The sequence below is a fragment of the Equus quagga genome, chromosome 4 (genome assembly GCF_021613505.1).
Source record: "Equus quagga isolate Etosha38 chromosome 4, UCLA_HA_Equagga_1.0, whole genome shotgun sequence".
NCBI lineage: Eukaryota > Metazoa > Chordata > Mammalia > Perissodactyla > Equidae > Equus > Equus quagga.
Window position 1 is genome coordinate 23,808,018 of NC_060270.1, and position 23,409 is coordinate 23,831,426.

General features: G+C 52.1%; 1 protein-coding gene across 1 annotated transcript in view; it reads right to left on the reverse strand.

Annotated features, from left to right (window-relative positions):
* The window catches only part of ADCY5 (adenylate cyclase 5), a 150,424-nt gene that overhangs the window by 14,762 nt on the left and 112,253 nt on the right, over positions 1–23,409 (reverse strand). Inside the window, exons 12-18 of the mRNA XM_046658813.1 lie at positions 21,031–21,053; positions 19,947–20,091; positions 18,623–18,720; positions 15,323–15,410; positions 5,175–5,291; positions 4,574–4,738; positions 1,627–1,802 (exon numbers count right to left, since the gene is read on the reverse strand). Of these exons, the coding sequence (XP_046514769.1) occupies positions 1,627–1,802; positions 4,574–4,738; positions 5,175–5,291; positions 15,323–15,410; positions 18,623–18,720; positions 19,947–20,091; positions 21,031–21,053 (812 nt within the window). The remainder of the gene's footprint in view (positions 1–1,626; positions 1,803–4,573; positions 4,739–5,174; positions 5,292–15,322; positions 15,411–18,622; positions 18,721–19,946; positions 20,092–21,030; positions 21,054–23,409) is intronic.

The following is a 23,409-nucleotide window of genomic DNA, read 5'->3' on the forward strand; positions in this document are numbered from 1 at the left end:
ACATGCTCCGCCCCTCCACTCTGCTCCACCTTCCACATGCTCCACCTCTCCACATGCTCCGCCCTCCACATGCTCCGCCCCCCCACCCTGCTCTGCCCCAACGCCCACTCTGCCCTAAATGCCCTGCTCTCTGCTGCCCCCCATGCCCAAGGCTGCTGCCCCCACTGTCCGTTCGCACCCCTCTGGATCCAAGGACACTGTGAGGATGGGAAGCTTGCAGGAAGCCCAGCCCAACTAGCATCTGGTCACCATGACCATGAATCCCTGGCCCTTCCCCGGGACCATGGGAAGTAAGGACGGGTCCCCCCACATCCAACTGAGGGAAGCCTGCCCTCCTCCACTTCCAGCCCTTGGCTGCCACCAGAGGAGGAGAAACACCACCCTGGCAATGTCCGTGGGGTACCCACTAGCCTAATGTGCCCCCAGCCTCACAACGTGGCTAGTGCGAGCTAAAATGCCCAGTAAGCATAAAACAGATACTAGGTTTTAAAGAATTCGTGTGGGACAAAATGTAAAATATTTCACTAACAATTTTATACCCATTACATATTAAAATAACACTGTAGATATACTGGTTAAATGAAACTATTATTTAAATTAATTGCATGTTTTGCCTTTTTAATATGGCTACCAGAAAATTCTAAATTACATAAGCAGCTTGCATTATTTACCTACTGGATGGTGCTGCCCTTGAGCTAAACCAGGGTCTCCAGACCCAGAAGTGACCTCCGTTCTCTGCCGCCCCTTCAGCAGGAGGAGGGGAGCCTGGTGTGTATTGGGGTGGACGGTGATGGCAAGAAAAGGGTACCACATATGGGCACTTTACATACAATTTACCACTATGGGTGTTATTATTCCCATGTTACTGGGGAAAAAATAATGAGGTTCAGGAAAAATAGCTAAATGTGTGTCTGAGGCTGAGATTCAAACTCATTTTGACCCAAAGCCAGAGCTCTTTCCCCTCACGGAACAAGCTCCCTTGGAAATCTGACATCTGTTGCTATATGACCAGGCTGACTGCCAGCCAGATAGCCTGGGGCACGACCCGCATGCCTGCCACCTCCTGGCTGAGGGACTCAACCGCTCACCATCACAGCCAGGAGCCTTTGAGCAGTACACAAACTACCCAACCTTCCCTGGTGGTCATGTCTACTTTGCTGGGTTGTTGTGAGGATGAAAAGGGATAATGTATGTCCAAGTGCCTGGGACAGAGCCCATGAACAACAAAGGCTGTTCCTCTTTCCCATAGACCTTGCTATCCAGCTTGAACCTTGACCCCTCTGGGCCTGAGGAGCCACAGGCAGTTAGTTAGATGAAAATAGCTCATCAGAGGCTGCCCTGAACTAGTGAGGAAAACTTCACTGGCGCCTGAGGTCAGGAATGGGTAGGAAACCAGAGGCAGAAGGACAGTGGGACCTAGTCACTCTGGGGCCATCCCCAAACACTGAGAAAGGGAGGGAGGGAAAGAAACAGGACACTGTGGTGCTCTGCCCAGGTGGTCAGAGCTGGGGAGCAACAGCACACATCCCTTGCCAGCCCCCTGCAGCCCAGGACCCCGCCTCCTGCTCTTCCCGCCTCTCTGCAATGCCCCAGACCCCATGCGGGGCATGAGGGGGTGCCACCTACATGGCGTTGGCGGTGACCAGCAGGTCGGCATTGTCAAAGAGTGTGACACCGGGCACCTCGACGATGAGCACGTAGATGAGCTCGATGGCCAGCATGAGCACCAGCTTCCCGATGCAACTGATCTGCAGGAACACGGAGCAGGCCAGCAGGCTGAGCAGCACGCTGTAGGTGAAGTACTGCGGAAAGAAGGGGGACAGCCGCCTCAGCACTCGGCCCTGCCCGCCCTGGGGCCCAGGCCCACCCCCAGCTCCACCCCAGCCTCCCACCAGCCGGAGGTAAAGCCTGGTCTGGGATGTTTGTTGAGATGCCATGTGAAGGGCCCTGGTTAGGAACCAGGAGACAGGGGTGGGGGGGGGGGGGGGGGTGGGTTTGGCCAGTATGGCGGTAGGGCCCAATGGTTAGAGCAGGGCTCCAGGCTCAGGCCGACTTGAGTTTCATTGTTGATTGATTATGGATATGGGCCATTTACTCAACCTCTCTAAGCCTCAGTTTCCCCATCTGCAAACCCTCCCATCTCATGGGCTCACTGTGACGACTACATGAGATGAAGCCACTTGGCACAGTGCCCTCAATAACTGTGGGCAGCTCAAGCTCCAGCCCCTGACCCGCCACTTTCACCCCAAAGTCCTGAAAACTGAAAGCATTTACATAACAGATGCGGTGGCATCAGTTATGACCTGAACTGACCTTATTTGGTGGCAACAGAACCAACTGATATAACATTAATGACATCTTTATCCTGCCCCCTGTGACTATTCATACGTTTTGCTGCAGAAATGTTACTGTGCTTCATTATCAGGTGCTGCCCCGACTCCACTCGGGGTGGAAGGCAACCTTATCAAACCTGAAAAATTCCAAAGTCCAAAATACATCTGACCTGGAAGTTTCCAGATGTGGGATTGAGGCCCCATATGACTTACTCTGGGGAAGTCCCTTCCGGTCTCTGAGCCTCAGTTTCTTTCTCAGAAGCCTGCAGGGCCAAGCCAGGTGACCTCACCAGCCCCGTTCTGTTCCATGTACGCTGACGCTAATCCTAGACACGTCAGCATCTATTACGGTGTTCCTTCTTTTAAATTTAGCATCATTATCTCTGAGTCGGGCATCAGGCTCTTAACTATTCTCTGCCTCTGTCCTAGGCTGGGGGCCAAATGGCACTGGTTGGCAGTGGGGGCAGCCCCCAGGTGGGACCTTCTGCCTCCCCAGGCCCTCAGGAACCCACAGAGGGACTGCAGAGGACCCCGTGATCGGAAGGGGGAGGGAGCAGCCTCAAGTCACCCTCAGGAACAGGGGCAGAGGAAGGAGTGGGGGGGGCACACCCAGATAATACAGCCCCAAAGATAATAATCTCGTCCTTGGGGGATGGGGAGGGGGCCCCACGAGCCAGCCTGCATTCCCACATAGACCCTGAGCCCAGACAACTGGGGCCAAGGCCTAATGCTGGGGTCCCCCAAGAGCCTTGGGGCCGGTGAGGACCTGGGGAATCAGAACGACACCGTGGGGTGGGGTCAGCCCGAGAGCTCTGAGGCCAGCAGGGCCTGAAACTGGCCAGGCTTGTGAGGGACCCTAAAGGCTGGGACCAACCACCTCCCACAAATGAGGAGCTAGAACAGGCCCCGCAGCGGCTCTCTTCCCCGACCCTCGCCTCCGGAGGAGCGACCACCAAGACCACAGCCAGCCTCTGCTGCTCAGCAGGCAGCCGTGGGCAGAGCCCCTGCGGGCCCAGCTGGTGTGAGAGGGAACAGAGGGGAGCGCTGGGCTGCACAGAGGGGAGGGGACAGGATGCTGGGCCTGCAGGGGGTGCGGGGGCGGGGGGATGTGCTGGTCTAGGTGAGCATGGGCGGGCCGACTCCTCAGTGAGTTCCCTCCCCATGTGTACAGGGGACACGGATCAGTCCCCTTCCAGGGAGGGGGGAGGCCAGCACTGGGACAGCCCAGGGGCCCTCACTGCCCTTCTGGAGCCTTGTTGCAAGTCATGGGCGCTTTGGGAATCGGATGAAGGCATGGACCCTCTCCCCAGCAAAGAGCTGAAAGGCCATCATCTTACAGGGTTCCTGTGACCCTGGCAGGGAGCTAGGGTGTGGGGCCCACCCAGTGCCTGGAGCAACACCCTGGGCTGGGAGCCTGGCCCTGTGGCTCGCTGCTCCCTGAGGAGACCAGCAAGGTAGATGAAGTACCTCGCATACCACAGGCGCTTAATACGTGCTGCTGTCTAAGGGTTCTCGGTGCTATTTTTTAAACCCAATCACCTGTAGGTACACAATTCTTTTGGGGGTGATGAATATGTTCTAAATTTAGATTATGATGATGGCTGCACACATGTGTGCATATACTAACACACGTGTGTGCATAGACTAAAAGCCACTGAGATGCACAGTTCGAGTGGGTGAAGCCGATGGTGCACTGGTTTAGGATCGGCTTCCCTTTGCTCCGCTCTGCTCTCTGACCCACAGCAGGGGCCTCAGGCAAGTCCTCCTGTGGCAGCAGCAGCTCTGCTCCGAAGCTGTGGGTCCAGAAACAGCTCTGCCCTCAGGTTAAGAGCTCCAACTCTGGAGCCAGATGACCTGGCTGGGAGCTCTGGCTCTGCTGCTTACTTGCTCTGTGACCTTGGGCAAGTTACTTAACCTCTCTGTGCCTCAGTGTCATCTCTATAAAGGGGATAATAACAGTATCTATGTCATAGGGTTGTTGTGAGGACAAATGAGTAAACGTATGTAAGCACTTAGCACAGCGCCTGGCACATGGTAGGACTACATAAACAATAGCTATGCTATTATTACTGTTACTGTTATATTGAGGAGGTTGGCCTTGGTCACTGGTGGAGAGAGATTGGGGGAAGGAGGTCTCTGGATGGCAGTGAACTCGAGGGCGGCCAACCGTCTCTCAGGGCAGCCAAGGGCAGGGACGGGAGAGGGTCTCCATGTGCCCCCAGCCCCTCCCCGCCCAGTACCTCGGGGAAGTTGCAGTTGGGCCAGGGGCTGCCGCAGAAGCCCTGTTCATCGCCCAGGCTGTAGTTGACGGCCGACTCCACCACGTGGCACGCATTGACCTGGCTGGCACTGATGTTGTGCTCCTCCGCCAGGCAGCTGAACAGGTCCCTGGAGTTGCACATGAACTGGGGGGGCCGGGGCGGGTCAGCCCGGGGGCCAGGGCAGGGCAGCCCATCCCACAGGGCAGCGGGCGCCCGCCCACCCTCTGTCTCGAGTGCAGCCTGACACGGACCGGGGACAGGAGAGGAGCCTGGGCGAGGCTGAGGGCTGAGCGAGGTTTGCCCAGCTGCCCAGGGTGGGGCTCAGAAACCTCCCGGGGGCACTTCTGAGGCTTTCTGGCTCACCAGCTTTGAGAGGGAGGAACTAAAAGCCTGTGTCAGAGGCTTTAGGAGTCAAATCTGACCCCAGACCCGAGGTGAGACAGGAGTAAGAATTTCTGAGGAGGGAGAACTCCAGAGTCTGGGGGGACCTCCCCTCCCAGCCTACACTTGTGGGGTACAGGGCTCCAGCAGGTGTGACCCAACGGGGCAGGGGAGGTCCTGGGAAGGTGGGGCCGCGCACCATGTTGACAAAAGCCGACAGGAACACCAGGATGATGCTGAACACCCCGAGCAGGGTGCTGTTCATCTTGGACCGCACGATTTTCCTGGACAGGGTCTGCAGGGGCACCGGGAAGAGCTGTCCCGAAGAGGGAGGGAGAGAGAGACAACAGAATTCAGTGGAGACTCTCCAAACAGCCCTGGAACCAGCCCTTCCCTCCATCTTCGCCTCTCTCCAGCACAACCCCAGGGGCCTTCCCGCACGCCCTCCTGGTGGGCAAGCTTCCAGCCTTGCTCCACTGCACCATTACTTCCAGGCCAACAGCAGCACAGACTCAGCAGCCGGCCAGGAGTGGGTCTCCCTGGGGAGCTCACAGCTGAGAGAGGCAGGACAAAAGGAAAGATGCTCTTTTGACCCCAACATGGAAGCAGAGGAAAAAGCACATGCACCCATTTTGTGAATTTTAGGCGTTATAATCAGGGAGGGGCGGTAGATGGCAGTTGAGGAGGTGTGGAGGGGCCCAGAACTTTCCCAGGGAGGGTCGGAAGGCTTCCTGGGAGAAGAAGTAGGGAGCAGTGGGTCTGCAGATTCAGAGAGGCCCTGGTGTCAGGAGGAAGGGGATGGCTTGTGAGAAGGGGGCAGAGAAGCATGCGGGCAGGAGGGTGGGCCGTGGACAAGTAGAATTAAGTGAGCCTTTTTTCAGCAGGACGCTCCAGGTCTGCCTTCCCCTCACCTAACCCTCCCTAGATTTCCTTCAACTAGACAAACCGTATGTTCACTCAAAGACCCACTGCAGTTTGGCAATTAAATGATTGGGCTCCACCAAGTCTGACGCAGTTGGCCTGGCCCACCATGTCCTCCTCATCTCCCAAGTGACCCAGGCTATGAAAGAAGGTGGCAGACCCAGAGGAGCAGAGCAGTAGATGCGGGCTTCCCCTGCCCCACCCACCTCAGTGCCTCCTGGTGAGGCTGATCTGCTGCAAACATGCCAGGTGTCCCACGGAAGCCCCCAAGGCCAGAGGAGGATGGAGGAAAAAAGCACCAGACTAGGAGCTTGGAGGACTGAGTTCTAGGTGTGGCTTTTCCTGTGTGACCCTGAGCAAGTCATATCCCCTCTCTGAAGGCTTCCTATCTGTAGGACTACTGGGGCCCTGCACATTCTGGCCGGGTGTGCGAGACTACGAGGCTTATCCATCCTCTGATACTAAGAGCTTCTGTACTAGTCACACAAACAACTAAGTAGGCAATGAGACACAACGTGACCACCATTGACCGCTCACTCCCAGTGTGGAGGGGACTGGCTCATATGCTACAATGTTTTCTGCTAGCAAGTGCAGGGCCCTTGGTCAGTGTTCTTCAGCTGTGACCCAAACACACCACATGCAGGACGTCCACATGGGCCCGTCACATCATCCCCATGGGACTTTAGGGAACCAACACAAATATGCCCATGCTCGTGCTGTTTGCTGTGCCTTGAGTAATAACGCCTTTTGTCTCTGACCCAGGAGTCTTGTGTCTCCTGCCAGCATCCAAGAAAGAGCAATAGGCTAACTTATTAGCTTATAAGTAATAAGGCCAAATCTCAGACCCTTCACAGTTCTTGACACCAAGTAAGTGCCCTGCTCACACCTTGTTCTTGGGCTTTGGGCTGGGTGTGCATGTAGGGAAGCAATATATCTTTTCCACCCCAGATCCTCCTCCACCCTTCCAGTAAGGCCACTCCTATTCAGCAGAGGGAAAGAGAGGACCACAGGAAAGATGCAGCCATGTCAGAAGCCCGGCAGGCATCAGGCTATAGGCTGAGCAGTGAAGACCCTGGACTCCCTGTTTCCAGCAGAGGTGTCCCCCAGGTGTGTTTATATATCATCAAGTCTGTGGCATTATCCTGAAAAACCACTTCCTTTTGGGGTAATGAAGGAGACACTCTGACTCAACCCATTTACACGGTAGAAGGAAAGATGTGTGTGATCTGGAGAGCATAAACTTGGATTAAAATCCTGCTTAACAGACACAGAGATCAACAGAATAGAGACTGAGTCCAGAGACAAACCCTTACATTTATGATCAATTGATTTGGACAAGGTTGCCAAGACAAATCAAATTAGTCTTTTCAACAAATGTTGCTGAGACAACTGGATACCCACATGCAAAAGAATGAAGTTGGATCCCTACCTCACACCATATACAAAAATTAACTCAAAATGAATCAGAGACCTAAATGCAAGAGCTAAAACTATACAACTCTTAGAAGAAAACATACAAGTAAATCTTTGTGACTTTGGGTTAGGCAATGGTTTCTTAGATATGACACCAAAAACAAAAGCAGAAAAGAAAAAATATATAAGTTGGATTCTAGCAAAATATTAAAATTTTGTGCTTCAAATAATACCATCAAGAAAGCAAAAAAGGTGTTGGTGAAGATGCGGGGAAACTGGAAACTTTGCGCACTCCTGGTGGGCATGTAAAATGATACAGCTATTGTAAAAATGGTAGGGTGTTCTTCAAAAAATTAAACATAGAATTACCATATGATATAGCAGTTCCACTTCTGGGTATATACTCAAAAGAACAGAAAGCAAGGGCTTGTACAGATATTTGTACACTCACGTTCACAGCAGCATTATTCACAATAGCCAAAAGGAAGAAACCCAAGTGTCCATCTATAGATGAATGGATAAACAAAATGTGGTACATACATACAATGGAATATTATTCTGCCTTAAAAAGGAAGGAAATTCTGACACACACTACAACATGGAAGAACCTTAACGACATTATGTTAAGTGAAAGAAGCCAGTCACAAAAGGACAAATACCATATGATTCCACTTATATGAGGTGCCTAGAGTAGCCAAATTCATAGAGACAGAAAGCAGAATGATGATTGCCAGGAGCAAGGTTGGTATGGGGAGTTATTGTTTAATGAGTGTAAAGTTTCAGTTCGGGAAGATAAAAAGTTGTGGAGATGGATGGTGGTCATTGTTGCGTGACAATGTGATGGTACTTAATGCCACTGAACTGAACACTTAAAAGTGGTTAAAATGGAAAAATTTATATTACGTATATTTTACCACAATAAAAAAATGATTATAAAAAAAGAAAGTGAAAAGTCAACTCACAGAATGGAAGAAAATTGTTGCAAACCATATATCTAATAAGGGTCTTATAACAAGAATATACAAAGAACTCTTACAACTCAACAATAAGACAAATAACCCAATTTAAAAATGGGCAAATGATTTAAATGGACATTTCTCCAAAGAATCTATATAAACGGCCAATAAGCACATGAAAAGATGTTTAACATCATTAGCCATCAGGGAAATGCAAATCAAAAACACAAAAAGCACTTCACACCCACTAGGATGGTTATAATCAAAACGTCAGATAATAACAAGTGTTGGTGAGGACGGAGAGAAGATGGAACCCTCAAACACTGCTGGTAAGAATGTAAAGGTGAATTTTATGGCATGTGAATGATATCTCAATAAAGTGCTCATTAAAAAATCTTGCTCACGGGGCTGGCCCAGTGGTGTAGTGGTTAAGTTCCTGCACTCCGCTTTGGTGCCCGGGGATTCGGGAGTTCGATCCCAGGCACAGACCTACACACCACTCATCCAGCCATGCTGTGGTGGCATCCCACATGCAAAGTGGAGGAAGATTGGCACAGATGTTAGCTCAGAGCCAATGCTCCTCCAGCAGAAAGAGGAAGATTAGCAACAGATGTTAGCTCAGGGCCGATCTTCCTCTCCAAAGAAATTTTAAAATAAAAAATCTTGCTCGGCCCCTCACTAGCTGTGTGATCCTGGGGAAGTCCCTGCTGGGCTCTGAGCCTCAGTTTCCTTCTTGGCAAACAGGGACTATCTACCTCCCAGGGTGGCTCTGAAGACTCCATGAAATGATGCATTTGAAGTGCTCTGTAAACTGTTAAATTCAACAGACAATTTAGTTAATATTAGCAGTTTAAAGAGCTATGTTGCTGATAAGAATAAAAGTCCTTGTCTCCCATGAAAGGAATTTTTGGTTTCACAGCTGGAGAAAGTGTTTCGGCACCACCATGGCATCTTACTCTGAAATGGTAGACAGATGGTTTCTCATCTGCCTGCTTAAAGTGTTGCCATTCCACTCTCGTCCCCCCAAGTTATTTAAATTGTCTCAGTTCCTATCACCCTGTCCATCAATTGAAAGGCTGCCTTCACTACCTGGCAAACGCCAGTGTATGACTGATTAGGTAAAAGTTATTAGCAGATGCTAAAACTCTATAGAAGGCGGTTGGGGATCACGATAGGCACACAGGCTTCCTGGTGAACCTGGGATCAGCAGCCCCACGGGGGCCAGAAGAACTGCAGGTCATTTAAAAACAAATTCAACCTGGAATGTAACTGTAACACCTACTCACTGATTAACTCTTAATGCATTGCTTTGCTACAAGCCAGTTTCTCTTGTGGCTCTTGAAAAAGATCCACTCTTGACTTTAAAACCTCAGCAGGAACCCAGGAATGGCTGCTTTTTTGAACTCTCCAGAAGATTTGACATCCTGTCCTGGTAACGGTTCATAGAGCAGGTCATCTCCTGTAATCAAACAGTTCACCTGTATGTTGACCCTAAATCGCACCTTCAGGAACCCCAGTGTGGATGACAAAACTCTCCACCGGGGGCTGAGCCTCCTCACGGGGCTGCCCTGCAGATCCTGAGGGCATTTCTACGGCAGGATAATCGTGTCTGTGCAAACCAATTGCTCAATGCCTGCTCACAGGCAGAGCTCAGAAAAAGAATCGATTTTAAAAAAATAAGTTCCAAACCAGTACATTCCCAGTCTGATTAATTCAAATCAATTCAACAAGAAAAACGGGAGTGGGGTCATAATCAATAAACCACAACTGGGATGAGGGACAGTTCTGATCCTGGCCCCTCTGAAATCTCCAGGGAAATCGATGACCTCCCTGGGGCCCTGGTTCCCTGTCTGTGATGTGGGGCCAGAGTATTACTGAGATGAAAGAAGGTGACAAAATCTCACAGCAAAAAGTTTAAGAAAACAGCCTTTTGGACAAGGAGCTAATAAAATCAGCAATAGCTCCTACTTTGGAAAAACATTTTGAAAGATATGAAAACTTCAGCGGCCGAACAAGGCAGGCAGAAGCTGACTGGACTCCACATCACCGCTCCCATGCCCTGGCCTTTCAAGGTCAACTGGACATATTAACAAAGGCAGTGTCCTGGAGGGGAAGGATTGTGGGCCCTGAAGTCAAGAACCATCTGGATTTAAATCCCTGCTATACTGCTCTGGGATAAGGAAAGCTGCCTAACATCTCTGAGCTTCATTTTCCTCATCTTTAATGTGGACATAATAAAAGTCATCTTAGAGGCTTGGGAAACACAGATCAAAGTGACAGAACTTGGATATGAACCCAAGACTGCCTGACTCGAAAGCCAAGCGAGGGAATGAATGAAGAGTTCTCCATTCCCAACTGAACGTGTGTCTGGCAACGACACATCCCTTCCCTAACAGACAAAATGTTGAGCCTGGTCAGGCTGAGGGAAAGGTGAGCGTGGGGATCCTAAAGTCCTCATGGGATAGAAGACACCTAGGAGGTAAGAGGTACAGCAAGACCCTGCTATAGAAACTGTGGACAGGAGTCAGGGGGGCGTGGTAGAGAGGAGGGCCAGCAAGCTGAGACCTGGCGACATTCTGGCTGCGGGCGGAGAAGAGGAGGCTTTTCGGTGACAGCACAGAGCAGAAGGAGCCTGGGAGGAGCTCTGGGAAGAGTGCCCAGGAGCTCAGACAAGCGGGTCCCGGAGGTCAGTGGGATGCAAGCTGAGAGGGAGCCAGCAGCCTGGAGCATGAGGGAGATTTAAACACACACAGGCACAGAGCTATGCAGCTGAGTACTTCTTCTGGAGCTGTCGGTAGCCAACTCCCAAATCGCAGGCAAGGAGAGTCTGGCCTTCTGAGTGAGGATGTGCCGAAGAGCCACAGTAAAGACAGGGAGCCCAGATCAAGAGAGGGGAGAGAAGGGAGCTGCCCGCTTCTACCCATGTGGGTGCTGGTGGCAAAAGTGCATTAGGCCTGGGCTGCTTCACAGGACGATGCCGCGGAAGCCCCAGGGAGACTGAGGAAACGGTCAGAGCCGGCCAAAGAGGGCAGGGGCTCAGGAGATGTGAGTGAGCTGGCCGTCCCTGGAGGTGATCCAGCAGAGGCGGGCCCACCCCTCGCAGGGTTAGCATAAAGGGATTCCAGCCTCGGGTGGGTGTCTGGGCTGCCTCACTGCTCCGGCCCCTTCCAATCGGAGCTTCTCTGAGTCTGCGGACCATGTGTGATGGAAAGACGGATTCAGCATGGTTTTCTCTAAGAAAAGCAGCTCTGGGGCCCGGGTCAGCACGGATGCCAAGGGAATGGCGGAGTGATGTGCACAGATGTTCAGACTGGCCTTCTAAGACAGCACCACCAGAAGAAAGTGCTTGGGGCCATGCCCAGGGCAAGGCATCCCAGAGACAGCAGGGCTCTGAAGAGCGGCTGATGCCCTGAGGAGCGAGACCAGGACTGAGGGACACGATGACGACCAAGGCACCGGACTAGCCTCCTGGAGGAATCCAGGCATGTGTGTGAACGGGACCAAGCGGCGTCAGGAAAAGCTCAAACAGGCCCACGGTGAGCCAATCAGAGCACTCGGAAAGCAGGAAGTTTTGGAAAACCTTCGACAGAAAGGACCCAGGAAACCGCCCCTGACAGACAGCGAAGATAACTTAATTCAGCCTACGCTTTCTTCATGTTTCTCTCTTCAGAAAGGTTAAAATACGGACGACTTAAGAAAGTAAGTCCTAGTTGTTTTGGGGAAATGAAACAGTAAATGAAACAGAAGAAAAAACTGTGTCTGACAGAACCGCCTGACTTTGGGTCTGCCGAGCCCAGACCACGGGCAAGTCAGGGGCTGCCATGTCTCACCGGAGAGCCACTGGCCGTGACTTCCGAGAAACTGTGGGAATCAGATGAAAAAGGGCTTCTGGTAAAGGGCGAATGTTTTCAAAGGGAAAACAGAAGGACACTGAAAATTCCAGTCCAGTCTGCTTCATGCCAGTATCTGAAAAGGTGATAAAATCAACTTTCGCAAGTCCAGCCACAGGCGGAGCGCCGGGTGCTGGCGACAGGCCACGTCCCACATCAGGGGAAGGGAGGGCTGGCGCGTCCCGCTGCAGAGACGTCAAAGGGAGAATCACCTCCTTCACGTCTTAATGTGCAGGTAATTCACAACATAAAGAGACTAGAAGAATAAATGGAAGAGGAGTTTGTACTACAAAAAAATTTCTTAGGTTGGGGTCTACTTTCCAGAAAGTGGATAAATGCTGAGAAGATGGCTTGTCAGAGGTTGTGAGAGAAGGATGCAGCAGGGACCCCAAGGTGGGTAGCAGAGTGGATTGGACTCCCAGCCAAGATCAGCAGGGTCCAGACTGGAGAAGCCACGGACCACTGTTTTTTCTAAACGAATTCTTTCCGGAAGCTCTACATCTGTAAGATGCAAGAAGCAGACCCCCTGGGTGAAGGGCGTGTGTGTGGCAGGGTTGGCAGGATGTCCAGGGGGCAGGGATGTGGGCGTTCCATCCACCAGCCTCCCCCTGAGGAAACTAAGACCTCCTCAGAACAGTCAGAAAAATCACTGGGCCAGATAAAGGCATTGGGAGCAAGCTCCTTGAATGGGACATTGATTACAAAATAGGTAGGTTCAATACAGCACAAGGAGGCAGGAATCATTTTCATAAATAATCTTGAACAGAGGCAACAAGAATTCACTAGACCAAAGTACTAACTCAGAGCGGCAGTGCAGTTGGGGAAGTGGGTCCGTCCCCTCCTCTCCCCCCTTCCCTCTCCTCCTCCCCCTCCTCCTCTCCCTGCTCTTCCCCTTCCCTCTCTGCCCCTCACCCTCCTCCTCCTCCCCCACCATCAGATACACGTGCAGATCAGGGAACACAAAACGAATGAAATCAGTACAGCTCAGGTTTACCAAAGCAGCTAATACAAAAGAGAGAAATCTAGGTTCTGGTTTAAAAATGACAGACAACATATAGCTTTGCTTCTTATCTGAATAGGCTAATTAAGTGTCTCGAACAAACAATGAATTTGCCTCAATTTCTAACTTAGAAAAAGAAAAGATTCCGGGGTTTTTGTTTTGTTTTGTTTTTTGTTTTGGTGAGGAAGATTGGCCCTGAGCCAACATCTGTTGCCAATCTTTCTCTTTTTGCTTGAGGAAGATTGTCACTGAACTAACAGCCATGCCCATCTTCCTATATTTTATATGTGGGATGCCGCCACATCATGGCTTGATGAGTGATGTGTAGGTCCACACCCAGGATTCGAACCGGCAAACCCCAGGCTGCTAAAGTGGAACGTGTGAACTTAACCACTACATCAGTGGGCTGGTCCCAAGCAAAGATTCTTTTTTGGGATTCAGCAAAAGAACGTTTAAGAGGCTCTTTTAGATACAGTGTGCCTCTATTTTTAGGTGGTTGTGACTTTTTTATTGTGGTAAAATAGACACAACATAAAATTTGCCAGTTGAACCATTTTTAAGTGTACAATTCAGTGGCATTAATGACATGCATACTGTTGTGAAACCATTACCATTATCTATTTCCAAAACCCTTTCATCATCCCAAATAGAAACTCTGTGCCCATTAAGCAATAACTTCCCATCCCCCTTCCTCAGCCCCTGGTACCCTCAAATCTATTTTTGTCTCTATGAATTTGCCTATTCTAGATAGTTCGTGTAAGTGGAATCACACAATATACATCCCTCTGTGTCTGACTTCTTTCACTTAGCATAATGATTTCAAGGTTTGTCCATGTTGTAGCATGTGTCAGAACTTCATTCCTTTTTATGGCTGAATAATATTCCACTGTCTGGATAGACCACTTTTGTTTATTCATCTGTTGGTGGACACTTGGGTTGTTTCCACCTTTTGGCTATGCTGAATAGATGGTGTGCTTTTATAGCCATGATATGAAGCAAGTGGGACTGCTCACTGGGAGAAAAGTAGGCTGGGGAGCTTGACAACAGCAAGACCAAAAGGCAAGAGGGGTTGAACACAGGGCAGGAAGCAGGCCGTAGCCTTGAGGAAGGAGCTTTTAGCAAGGCAGGGACTCAGGATGAACCCCTATGATGCAGCGAAGCAACTGGCTGAGCACAGGGCTCAGCTTGCCATCGACCCTGGCCCACCCTGCTCCTCTCTGGACGTCCACTTCTGCACCTGCTCAGGCCAGGGCCATAGCACGCCAGATGATTCCCAAGGTCCTTCCAGTTCTGACAATCAGTCCCCCAAGACCTGGACCATCAGGTAATTAAACAGTTAGCCTAATGAAGGACCCTATTCGGAGGGTGGCGAGAGAAAGGGGACTCTGGAAGTGACAAAGGTCTGATCCCCTCAGAAGGAGAACATGGTGCCCACGGCAGAGTATGTAGGGAGTGAGAGCAGGGCCTGGCCCCCCAGGGCCGTGGATCCAAGTGAGTGTCAGGGAGAAGCAGAGAAACGGTGACAGCAGAAGCTGGAGAAGGCTTGGACCTGCTGGGGACAGAGTGCTCACTAGGACCAGGCTGGCCCCCATTGGGGGGCCATCACACCCTTGAAAGAAGGCGCACGAGAGAAACACAGAACAGGGTCTCACGCTCACATGACCAGCTGTATGGCCCTGACTGCAACACTGAACTACTCTGGGCCTCCCTGCTCATCTACATGCTGGACAGCTCAAAAGCCATCATCTCTACGGTCCCCTCTGGGGTCAACTCCAGGGCACAAGGGAACCCGGAATCGGGTGTCGAGAGAGATCTCTTCCACACTCATTCTTTCAGCAAGTGTCTATTGGCCACTGCTCTGTGCCAGGCATCGCGGTTGGCGCCCTTCCTTCATCCCACCTCATACCGAGGGGACAGACAGAGGAGGCAGCAACAGCATCTTCTTGTTGCACAGATTTGCAGCAGCTAATTAAAACAGCAAATACAAACAAGGCTCCACTGACAAACTACCCCCCGCGGTTGAGCTTGCTGCCAACGCCAATTAAGAGCTCCAGCATCATGCACCCCCGGGCCCAGGTGGGACTCGGGCGCCTGGGAGGTGCCCCATCAGAGGGCCGGGAAGGGAGGGAAGTGGGCGACTTGGGCCTCACGCGTGAGCTGGACTCACCTTCACGCAGGAGTAGATCACGGACACAAACACCGCCAAGGTCAGCAGCAGGAAACATGTCAGGTAGAAACTCAACATGAACACGGAGCTGGAAGAGAGAAGGCGGGCAGCCCTGGGGCTCTGGGGGCCCCGGCGGAGGAAGCACAAGCTGCTCCATTTCCCCTGCACCCACAGCCCAGGCTTTTCTAGCCCCTGACTCCCTGAGAAGGGCTTACACAGCCTTGCGAACCGATTCAGGACCCTCCTCACTAACAGTCCGGCTCCTGCACTTCCCACCTTCCTGCACCTTCTGGGGGGCGCAGCAGCCCACAGGGGAGCCGAATGGAGAGCCAGGTGACACCTGTTCAATGTTTTGCCTAATTCTTAGCTATCCGTAGACTCACGTCATTTAGCCTGCTAGGATCCAATTTAAAAATCACCTGGTTATTCCCTCCACATAGTCACTCATGGCTTGAAAAGTAACTATGAAGGTTGAAATCCGATTTGATAAACAGCCACCCTTTATGGAAATGCATTTGACAGCAGCCCCACCAGCCACTCTGAGAAACGGCAGTGACATGTCCCTTCAGAGGGCATAGTCCCTGAACCCTGTCCCCCCACCGCCAGGCCCCACAACAAGTCCTGCTCAGTTTTTGCTCTCCTATTCCTGCCCAGTTCAACAACAACAACAAAAATGCAAGGCTCTCCCCGGCCCCTCCTTTCAGGGCAGACCACAGGTGATCTTAACGTTCACCGTGGGCCAAATCCTCGGACAGAAGCGCTGCAAGTGCCTTTCCATCTGGACCCTCCCCCGGCCCTCCTGGGGCAGGCACCACCGAGGTACAGTGCGCCCGCCGTGGCAGGGGAGGCCGCAGAACTCCTTCTCCCAGGAGTCAGGGTGGCCTGAGATGCCAGGCGCTGTCAGCAGGTTAAAGACCAGTGGCGGACTGGAAAAGGCGGGTGAACACCTCTGGGGAGGCGTTCAAACAGGGTCTTTGTTCCAGGCTCCCCCAGAAGCCAGCACTCGGCTGCCTTAAACAAACAGAACAAAGGGAGAGAACACTCGTCAGAGGGAAAGAAAGACCTTTTAAGTAGCTTCTAAGGCTTTCCTAGAGAGAGGGTGGCCAGAGAATGACCTCCTTCAGCGCCTTAGCAACTTGGAGCTGTGGCCAGAGGAGGGGACGAACTGGAACCCACGGCAGGCAGAGCAAGGGATGGGACGACAAGCCCCTGGGCCAGGCTGCAGGGAAAGGAATGTGCCAAGAGGCGGGGTGATGTCCCCAGGCAAAGGGGACTATCAGTTACCATGGGACAGAGGTCTAAGCTGCTCGTTGGTACGTGGAGCTCCATCAGTACAGAAAAACGGGGTCCTATGCCAGTAAAGACCCCCAAGCCCACCAGCTCTGCACAGCCTCAGAGCAGGAGCCGATGGGCATTAGCTGTAGAACCAGGGTGCAGCCACTGTCTGGTGTCCACCTGGGCAACCTGACAGAGTCAGCACAGACACAAACGTAAAGGCTCTCTCTCCAACAGTAAGTGCCACTGAAAACACAGGGCGTTGAGTAATAAGACGGGCCACCATCTGTACCTCCTGATGTGACGCACTGAGAAGGACACAATGTCACTTCTGTGGGATTCTTGTCAAAAATGCATAACTTCAATCTAATCATGAGAAAACACCAGGCAAACCCAGACAGAGGCCGTCTACTGATTAATTGGCCAGTACTCATCAAAAGAGCCAAGGCCACGAAAGACAAGTAAAGGCTGGGAGGTGTCACGGACTACACGGGACTACGGTGATGCAACAGCTAAATGCAACGTGGGAGCCTGGACCGGCTGCTGGAACACAAAAAGGCCATCGGGGGAACACCGATGGAGTCAGGATATGGTCTGGGGAGAGTGAACAGCGCCACGCCGGCATTCGCTGCCAGGCTCTGACGATGGTACCGCAGTTGGGCAAGTTGTCCGCAGTAGGGAAAAGGGAATGAAGGGCGCACAGAAGCTCTCTGCTGTACTTTTGTAACTTTCTGTAAGACTCTAATTATTTCAAAAGTAAAAACAGAAGGCGCTGGAGTGAGGGGACCCTTCTCGATTAAGTTAGACTCAGGGATATAACAAATGCAGCTAGTGGGTCTTGAGTAGACCCTGGCTGTGAATAAACTAAGAGTAGAAGACATTTTGGGGGACAGTTTTGGAAATCTCCACATGGACTTGGTATATGTTGATTGTAGAGAACTTGTGATAATTTTGTTTGGTGTGTAAAACATTGTGGTTAAGAAAGAAAATGCTTTTAAAGTAGGTGTATATTAAGGTTTTTGGGGCAAAAATGTCCTTATGTCTAAAATTTACTTTAAAAATCAGAAAAAAAATAGATGAAACAAAAATTGCAAAATATAAATAACTGTTATATCAGGGGGATGGGTGTTGATTATAACTACTCTTCTGTATGTTTGAAATAGTACATAATAAAAAGTAAAAAACAGGGGCTGGCCCAGTGGCGTAGTGGTTAAGTTCACACGCTCTGCTTCAGCATCCAGGGTTCGATGGTTCAGATCCCAGGTGCGGACCTACACACTGCTCATCAAGCCATGCTGTGGCAGGCATCCCACATATAAAATATAGGAATATGGGCATGGATGTTAGCTCAGGGCCAATCTTCCTCAAAAAAAAAAAAAGTAAAAAATATGTTTAGATACATGCACATATGTAGGTAAACACACACATACACACAGCAGTTCTCTTTCTCACCTAAGCATGACCCTATTGTGAGTGTCTAACAAACACTTCATTTCCAAGAGCCCACCACCCATTCAGAGTGGTCCCCTGTCCCCTCGGAAGCCACAAGCCTCCCTCAGCGACACGGCCAGTTCTCAGAAGAGTTCAGGAGCATCTCTTTGAGGAAAGCCTTCAGAACCTGAAATCCAGTCTTTGAAATAGCCAGAGTAGCAGAAAACCTTTATCTTTTGAAGATGTATTGAGTCTTTGGCAAGAAGCCAAGGCCATACAGAAACAAGCCTGTGGCAGATCTTGGGTGACAGTGTGGTTAAACCGGGAGGAGCTGATGCAGCGTGAGACGGATCTCTCATGCAGCAGGCGGTGCCCAGAGAGCAGGTTTCCTCCTGGGAACGAGCACGTCGCTCCCCCGGCACAGAGGAGGCAGACTCCTGGCTTCCTGGTCCCACCGAGGACAGCCCTGGAAACTTCTCCCCTGCCCAAGCAAGTTCAGCCCAGACTCCCATCTCTGCTCTCCTCCGTGACCTCCCTCCCACCCCCGAGCCCCTGCAGCTGGAGGAGGGAGCACCGGAGGGATGGGGTACTCACTGGGGCACGATGGTGACCTGGACAAAGCAGATGAAGAGGAAGACCAGCGAGGCACACGCCACGTAGGCACCGAATCGGTCATCCACCTGCTTGGAGTACTGCAAGGACAGGGCAGGGTGAGGGGCGGAGGCACCCGGCCCTGTCTGCCCCAGTCCCACTCCATCCAGATACCCTCGGGGCAGCCCCCTCCTAAGACTGAGAAGACCCGAGAACCAGTGCTAGCCTTAGCTCTCAGGAAGCCAGTCCAAACCACCAAAGGTGGTGCCTGTGGGGAGGGCAGCTGAATTATGTCAAATCAGAAACTTTCTGCAGGCCGGGTCACCGTGAGGATAATTCAAAATGATTAAGTTACTGAGACCAGCTACACGCTAGGACACGTGCCGGGGTCTGTGAGCATCATTGCACAGCATCACAAGAGCCCCAAGAAGTAGGCACAGCCCTGTTATTCTTTCTACTTTAGAGGTGAGTGAGCTGGGGCTCAGAGAGGTCACGCAACTTGTCCAAAATCACAGAGCTCATCTCCAAGGTTTCAACTCTCAGCACCAGCTCCTCTCCTGACAGCAACCAGCTGCAGAACAGAGGCTGAGCAGGCATAGAGTCACCCAGCGAGGGTAAGGCTTCTGTGGGTCAACTCCATTTACCGCTGGTCAACAGAGTAAGTTCCCCTCCCATAGTTTTACCTCCTAACTAGGTTTGCCTCGTTTGATGTGACATGAGTTCACATGAACCCATTTTAACCGAACAGCAGGGAGACCCTGTGATGTGGAGCAAGGACCCTGGACCAGGGTATGGTTCCAGCTCTGTCACTGCTTCACTGGGTGGCCTAGAGCAAGTCACCCAACTGCTCTGCATTTTAGCTTTCTCAAGTCACAGCTTAAGGAGGTGCGACAAAGAGATCTTGACTGCCCCTTCCAACTTTGATATTCTGAGCTTCCAGTGTACCAGGCAGCTGGGTAGTCCATAATGATAAGAATAACAATAATAACAAAAATAATACAAACAGCAATTAACACTGAACATCTACGTTGTGGCAGACACTGTGTTTTACAAGGATTTGTTTAATCCTCACTACGACCCTGTGAGGTAGGTGTGTCGAATAGCCCCATTCTCCAGACAAGGAAACTGAGGCATGAAGAGGTTCAGATTTATCCCTTCTGAGCAGGAAGTCTCCCTAAGATCCCCATCTCCCAGGCAGGAAGCATCAGAGCTGGGGAAAGTGAGGTGACAAGAAGGGGGCTCTTTCCACTGTGATGGAGATGGGGTGGAAGCCGTCCTGCGGCCTGGTCCCCCTGGTCCTGCCTCCCTCCCACCCCGGGTGCTGTACCTTCTTCTCTAAGTCAGGTTCCCTGAAAGTCAAGAGGAACTTGCGGACATGCTCAGATCGCAGCCTGTCGATGCTCCTGGCGTCAATGGCACGGCCCAGAAATTCGTCCACTTCATCCTCAGGGTTTGCACTTTCCTGGGCGTTCCTGGGGAGCAAGAGGCGCAGACACAAGATGGGCTGACCACCAGGGATGCCACCAGTGGCTCTGCCGCTGCACCCAGACTCATCAGAGGGGCCGCAGTCGCCCAAGATCAGCCCTAATAAGGGGTGGGGGAGCTGGGAGTGAGAGTGGGGTGGCCAGAAGCCCAGTGCCCCTCTTAATAACTGCACATATGTGCAGAAAACTGCCCATCTCAGACTCGCTGGCGGGAGGGCCTCCCTGACGATAAGGCATTTCTGCCTCTATTGATATATTATCATATTATAAAAATACTGTGAATTATTATCACAGGCTTAATTGTTTCTTCCCCTACAGGTAACGGTTCTGTGCTGTTCATTCTCCAGCTGTCCCATCACCCTGAAACGAAGGCGGGGATTGCGGGGCGAGACTTCTGCCACAGGGCCTGGGAGCACCTGGCTGCCTCCACCTGGCTGGGGGCCCTCTGGGAAGCAGGTTTCAGGACCTTGGGGTGCTGAACTAAAAACCCTATTTCTTGGGGGAAGCCTAGTCCTTGAGTGGGATTTCTGACAGTCCCTGAGAACTGGGAAGTGAAGGACAAAGAGGACATTCACTTTCCTCAAGGAACTGGGATGTGGCCAGGCGCTGGCCACCAAGGTGCAAAGTTGGCATCTCCCTGAGAGCTGCACGTGTGTGTATGCGTGTGTGTGCACACACATGTGCAGAGTATGCATGTGTGTAGCTGCGTGCACACGTGTGCTCAGAGTGGAGATTATAAGGGGGCAGTGCCAGGCCCAGCCTCTCTCTATGCCAGGCGGCCTGGGTCCCGGGCTGCCCTCTGTCAGCTGCCGTGGGCTCCGTGCACCCTCAGCCAAGACTGCGTGGGCTCGTTCTCCAGGGCGCATGGGGAAGCTCATCTAGAAGGCAGGTTCGGAGACACCCCCAGGCCAAGGGCACATTACTCACTTGTCCTTGGGGTCTTCAAAGCCCTAAAAGAGAGGGATAGAGAGAGAAGGAGAGGAGTGAGAACAGAGAGGACTGAAAATGAAGCTTCCAGAAATGTGGCTGCAGAGGCTGCAGCTCATTTTCTCTCTACAGCCCACCAAGGAGCTTGGACACAGAGACGGTTGCAGTTCAGTTTTTTTTTTTCTTTAAAGATTGGCACCTGAGCTAACAACTGTTGCCAATCTTCTTTTTTCTTCTTCTTCTTCTCCCCAAAGCCTCCCAGGACATCGTTGTATATTCTAGTTGTAGGTCCCTCTGGCTGTGCTATGTGGGACGCCACCTCAGCATGGCCTGATGAGCGGTGCCATGTCCGCGCCCAGGATCCGAACCATCAAAACCCTGGGCCGCCGAAGCAGAGCACACAAACTTAACCACTCGGCCAGTAGTTCTTCCCTTCCTTCCTTCCATGAGCTGGGTTCTTCCTATGGGTCAGACTCTGTGCTAACGCTGGGGCGCACTGTGACTTCAGTTCATCAGCTGGCAAGTCCATGTGTCTAAGCTCTTCCTGTCCCCACACCCGCTTCCTTGTCATATGTCCCCAAACCTCCCTTCCCCCGCCTCCTGGACCCTGGACTTGGTGGGTCCCCTCCCAATTCTGCCACTTACTCAGATGAAAATAAAAGAAACCTCTAAGCTGACTAATCCCCACACTCATGCACACTTACCCCCACCCCCACTGAGCACACATAAAATCTCCCCAGAGTTCACAAGTTACAAGCTTAAGAAAATTAAGCTCCTGTTACTGCAACAGCTTTGCCCATCTCTGAGAACCAACGTTCTCACAAGGCCAGAGCTGGCTGGGGACCCAGGAGGTGAGGGACCTGCCTGCCCCGAGTTGACTACTGTTGTGATGTTCATACAGACGGGGCAGGGGTGAGGGTGGGAAGGTCCCTTATGGTGGCCAAACTCAAAGCTCTATTTAGAGTTAATCTATCAAGTCCACAAAGGGACAGATGTGTGTCAGGGTCTGACCAGTTGTGGCAGAATGGAGGGAGCGCTCCCTAGAATGGGACGAGGGTGGAATCTGGGTGGCACTGGTGGAGGCGACAGGTAGGACAGGCAGTTTCAGGTAAGGCTCAGCTTGCCGGGACAAGGGCAGATGACCTCTGATTTCTGGCCCAGCACACTGGAGCACACTGCTGGGCAAATGGGGAGTTTGGCCAATGCTGGGTGAACCCAAACCCCTAACGAACACATCTCTCTTCATTCCCTCTGAGGACATGGCTTGAAACACAAAAAGTGGGATTTATGTTGGTCTCCATGAGCCAGAGCTGCTGGGCACTAAAACAGAAGTGGGGTCCACACAGCGCCAAGGTGCTCGCTCTCCGTTCTACCCCCAGCTGAGGGCTGCCTGGGCCTCGGCAGCCTCTAGTGGGATAACCAAGTGCCCAGCCGTGGGCTCTGAGCTCCTCCCAGGCTGCCTGGCAGTTGTCTACCTGGGCGAGCCAGACCCTTCTCCTTGTCCTCTGAGAAATTGCCAGGCCCTCCATGCCTGCTGCAAGACCCAGCCCACTTCCCCATGCCAGCTCCAGGCTGGAGACGTTGGTGTCACTCAAGCGAGTGCCCCATCTGGGGTGGGCCCATGCCGGATGTTCCCGGGATGCCTCGGCGCCCAGCTCGAGCAGGCAGCAGAGAGTGGGCAGGCCAGCTCGCTTGGGAACATCAGGTGACGTGCTGGCCTGCTGCTTTCTATCACAGGGGCCGGCGACGATTTTCCTGCGGGACTGAGGACGACTGAGCTGGATGATGCCTATGCTGGTCTCTACAGCTCAAAAATCGACCTGAAATGTTTTTAATGGCCTGTTTCTGACTTTCTCCAGGGTTCTTTGGTCATCTGCTGGGACTGGCATTGGGGGCCAGGTCCACTCTAAGCACATGGGGGCCGTGTCGGTGTGCAAAGTTCAGTGTTAGATTGGGGTGGTGACTGACAATAGCCAGAAACACTTTGATCCATAAACCATGGCAGAGGGTCATTAAGAACACTGTCCAGCAGGCCGGGTTCAAGTCCCCCCGCCTGCTTACTAGGACAATGGTCCTCAACTGGGCTAGGAGGACCCTCAGATGGGTTCCTGTGGTTTGGGGAGCACTTGTGGGGAGCAGCTCAGCTCAGGGGTTCTGTCTGGTTCCTGATCCTCTCCCTCGGACCCAAAGCAAGAGCAGAGGCCGTGGCCCCTCAGCTCGTCCAGACTGAGGGGCAGGTCCTGTTTGCACGCCTGCCCTGTCAAGGCTGCTCATCTTCCCCAGCACTCAGCCCGCCACCCCGGAGAATGCAGTGCTTCCCTGGGCTGGTGAGATGAGCAGAGGTCCATGCACGCTCCCCCGCCGACCTTCTTGCTAATA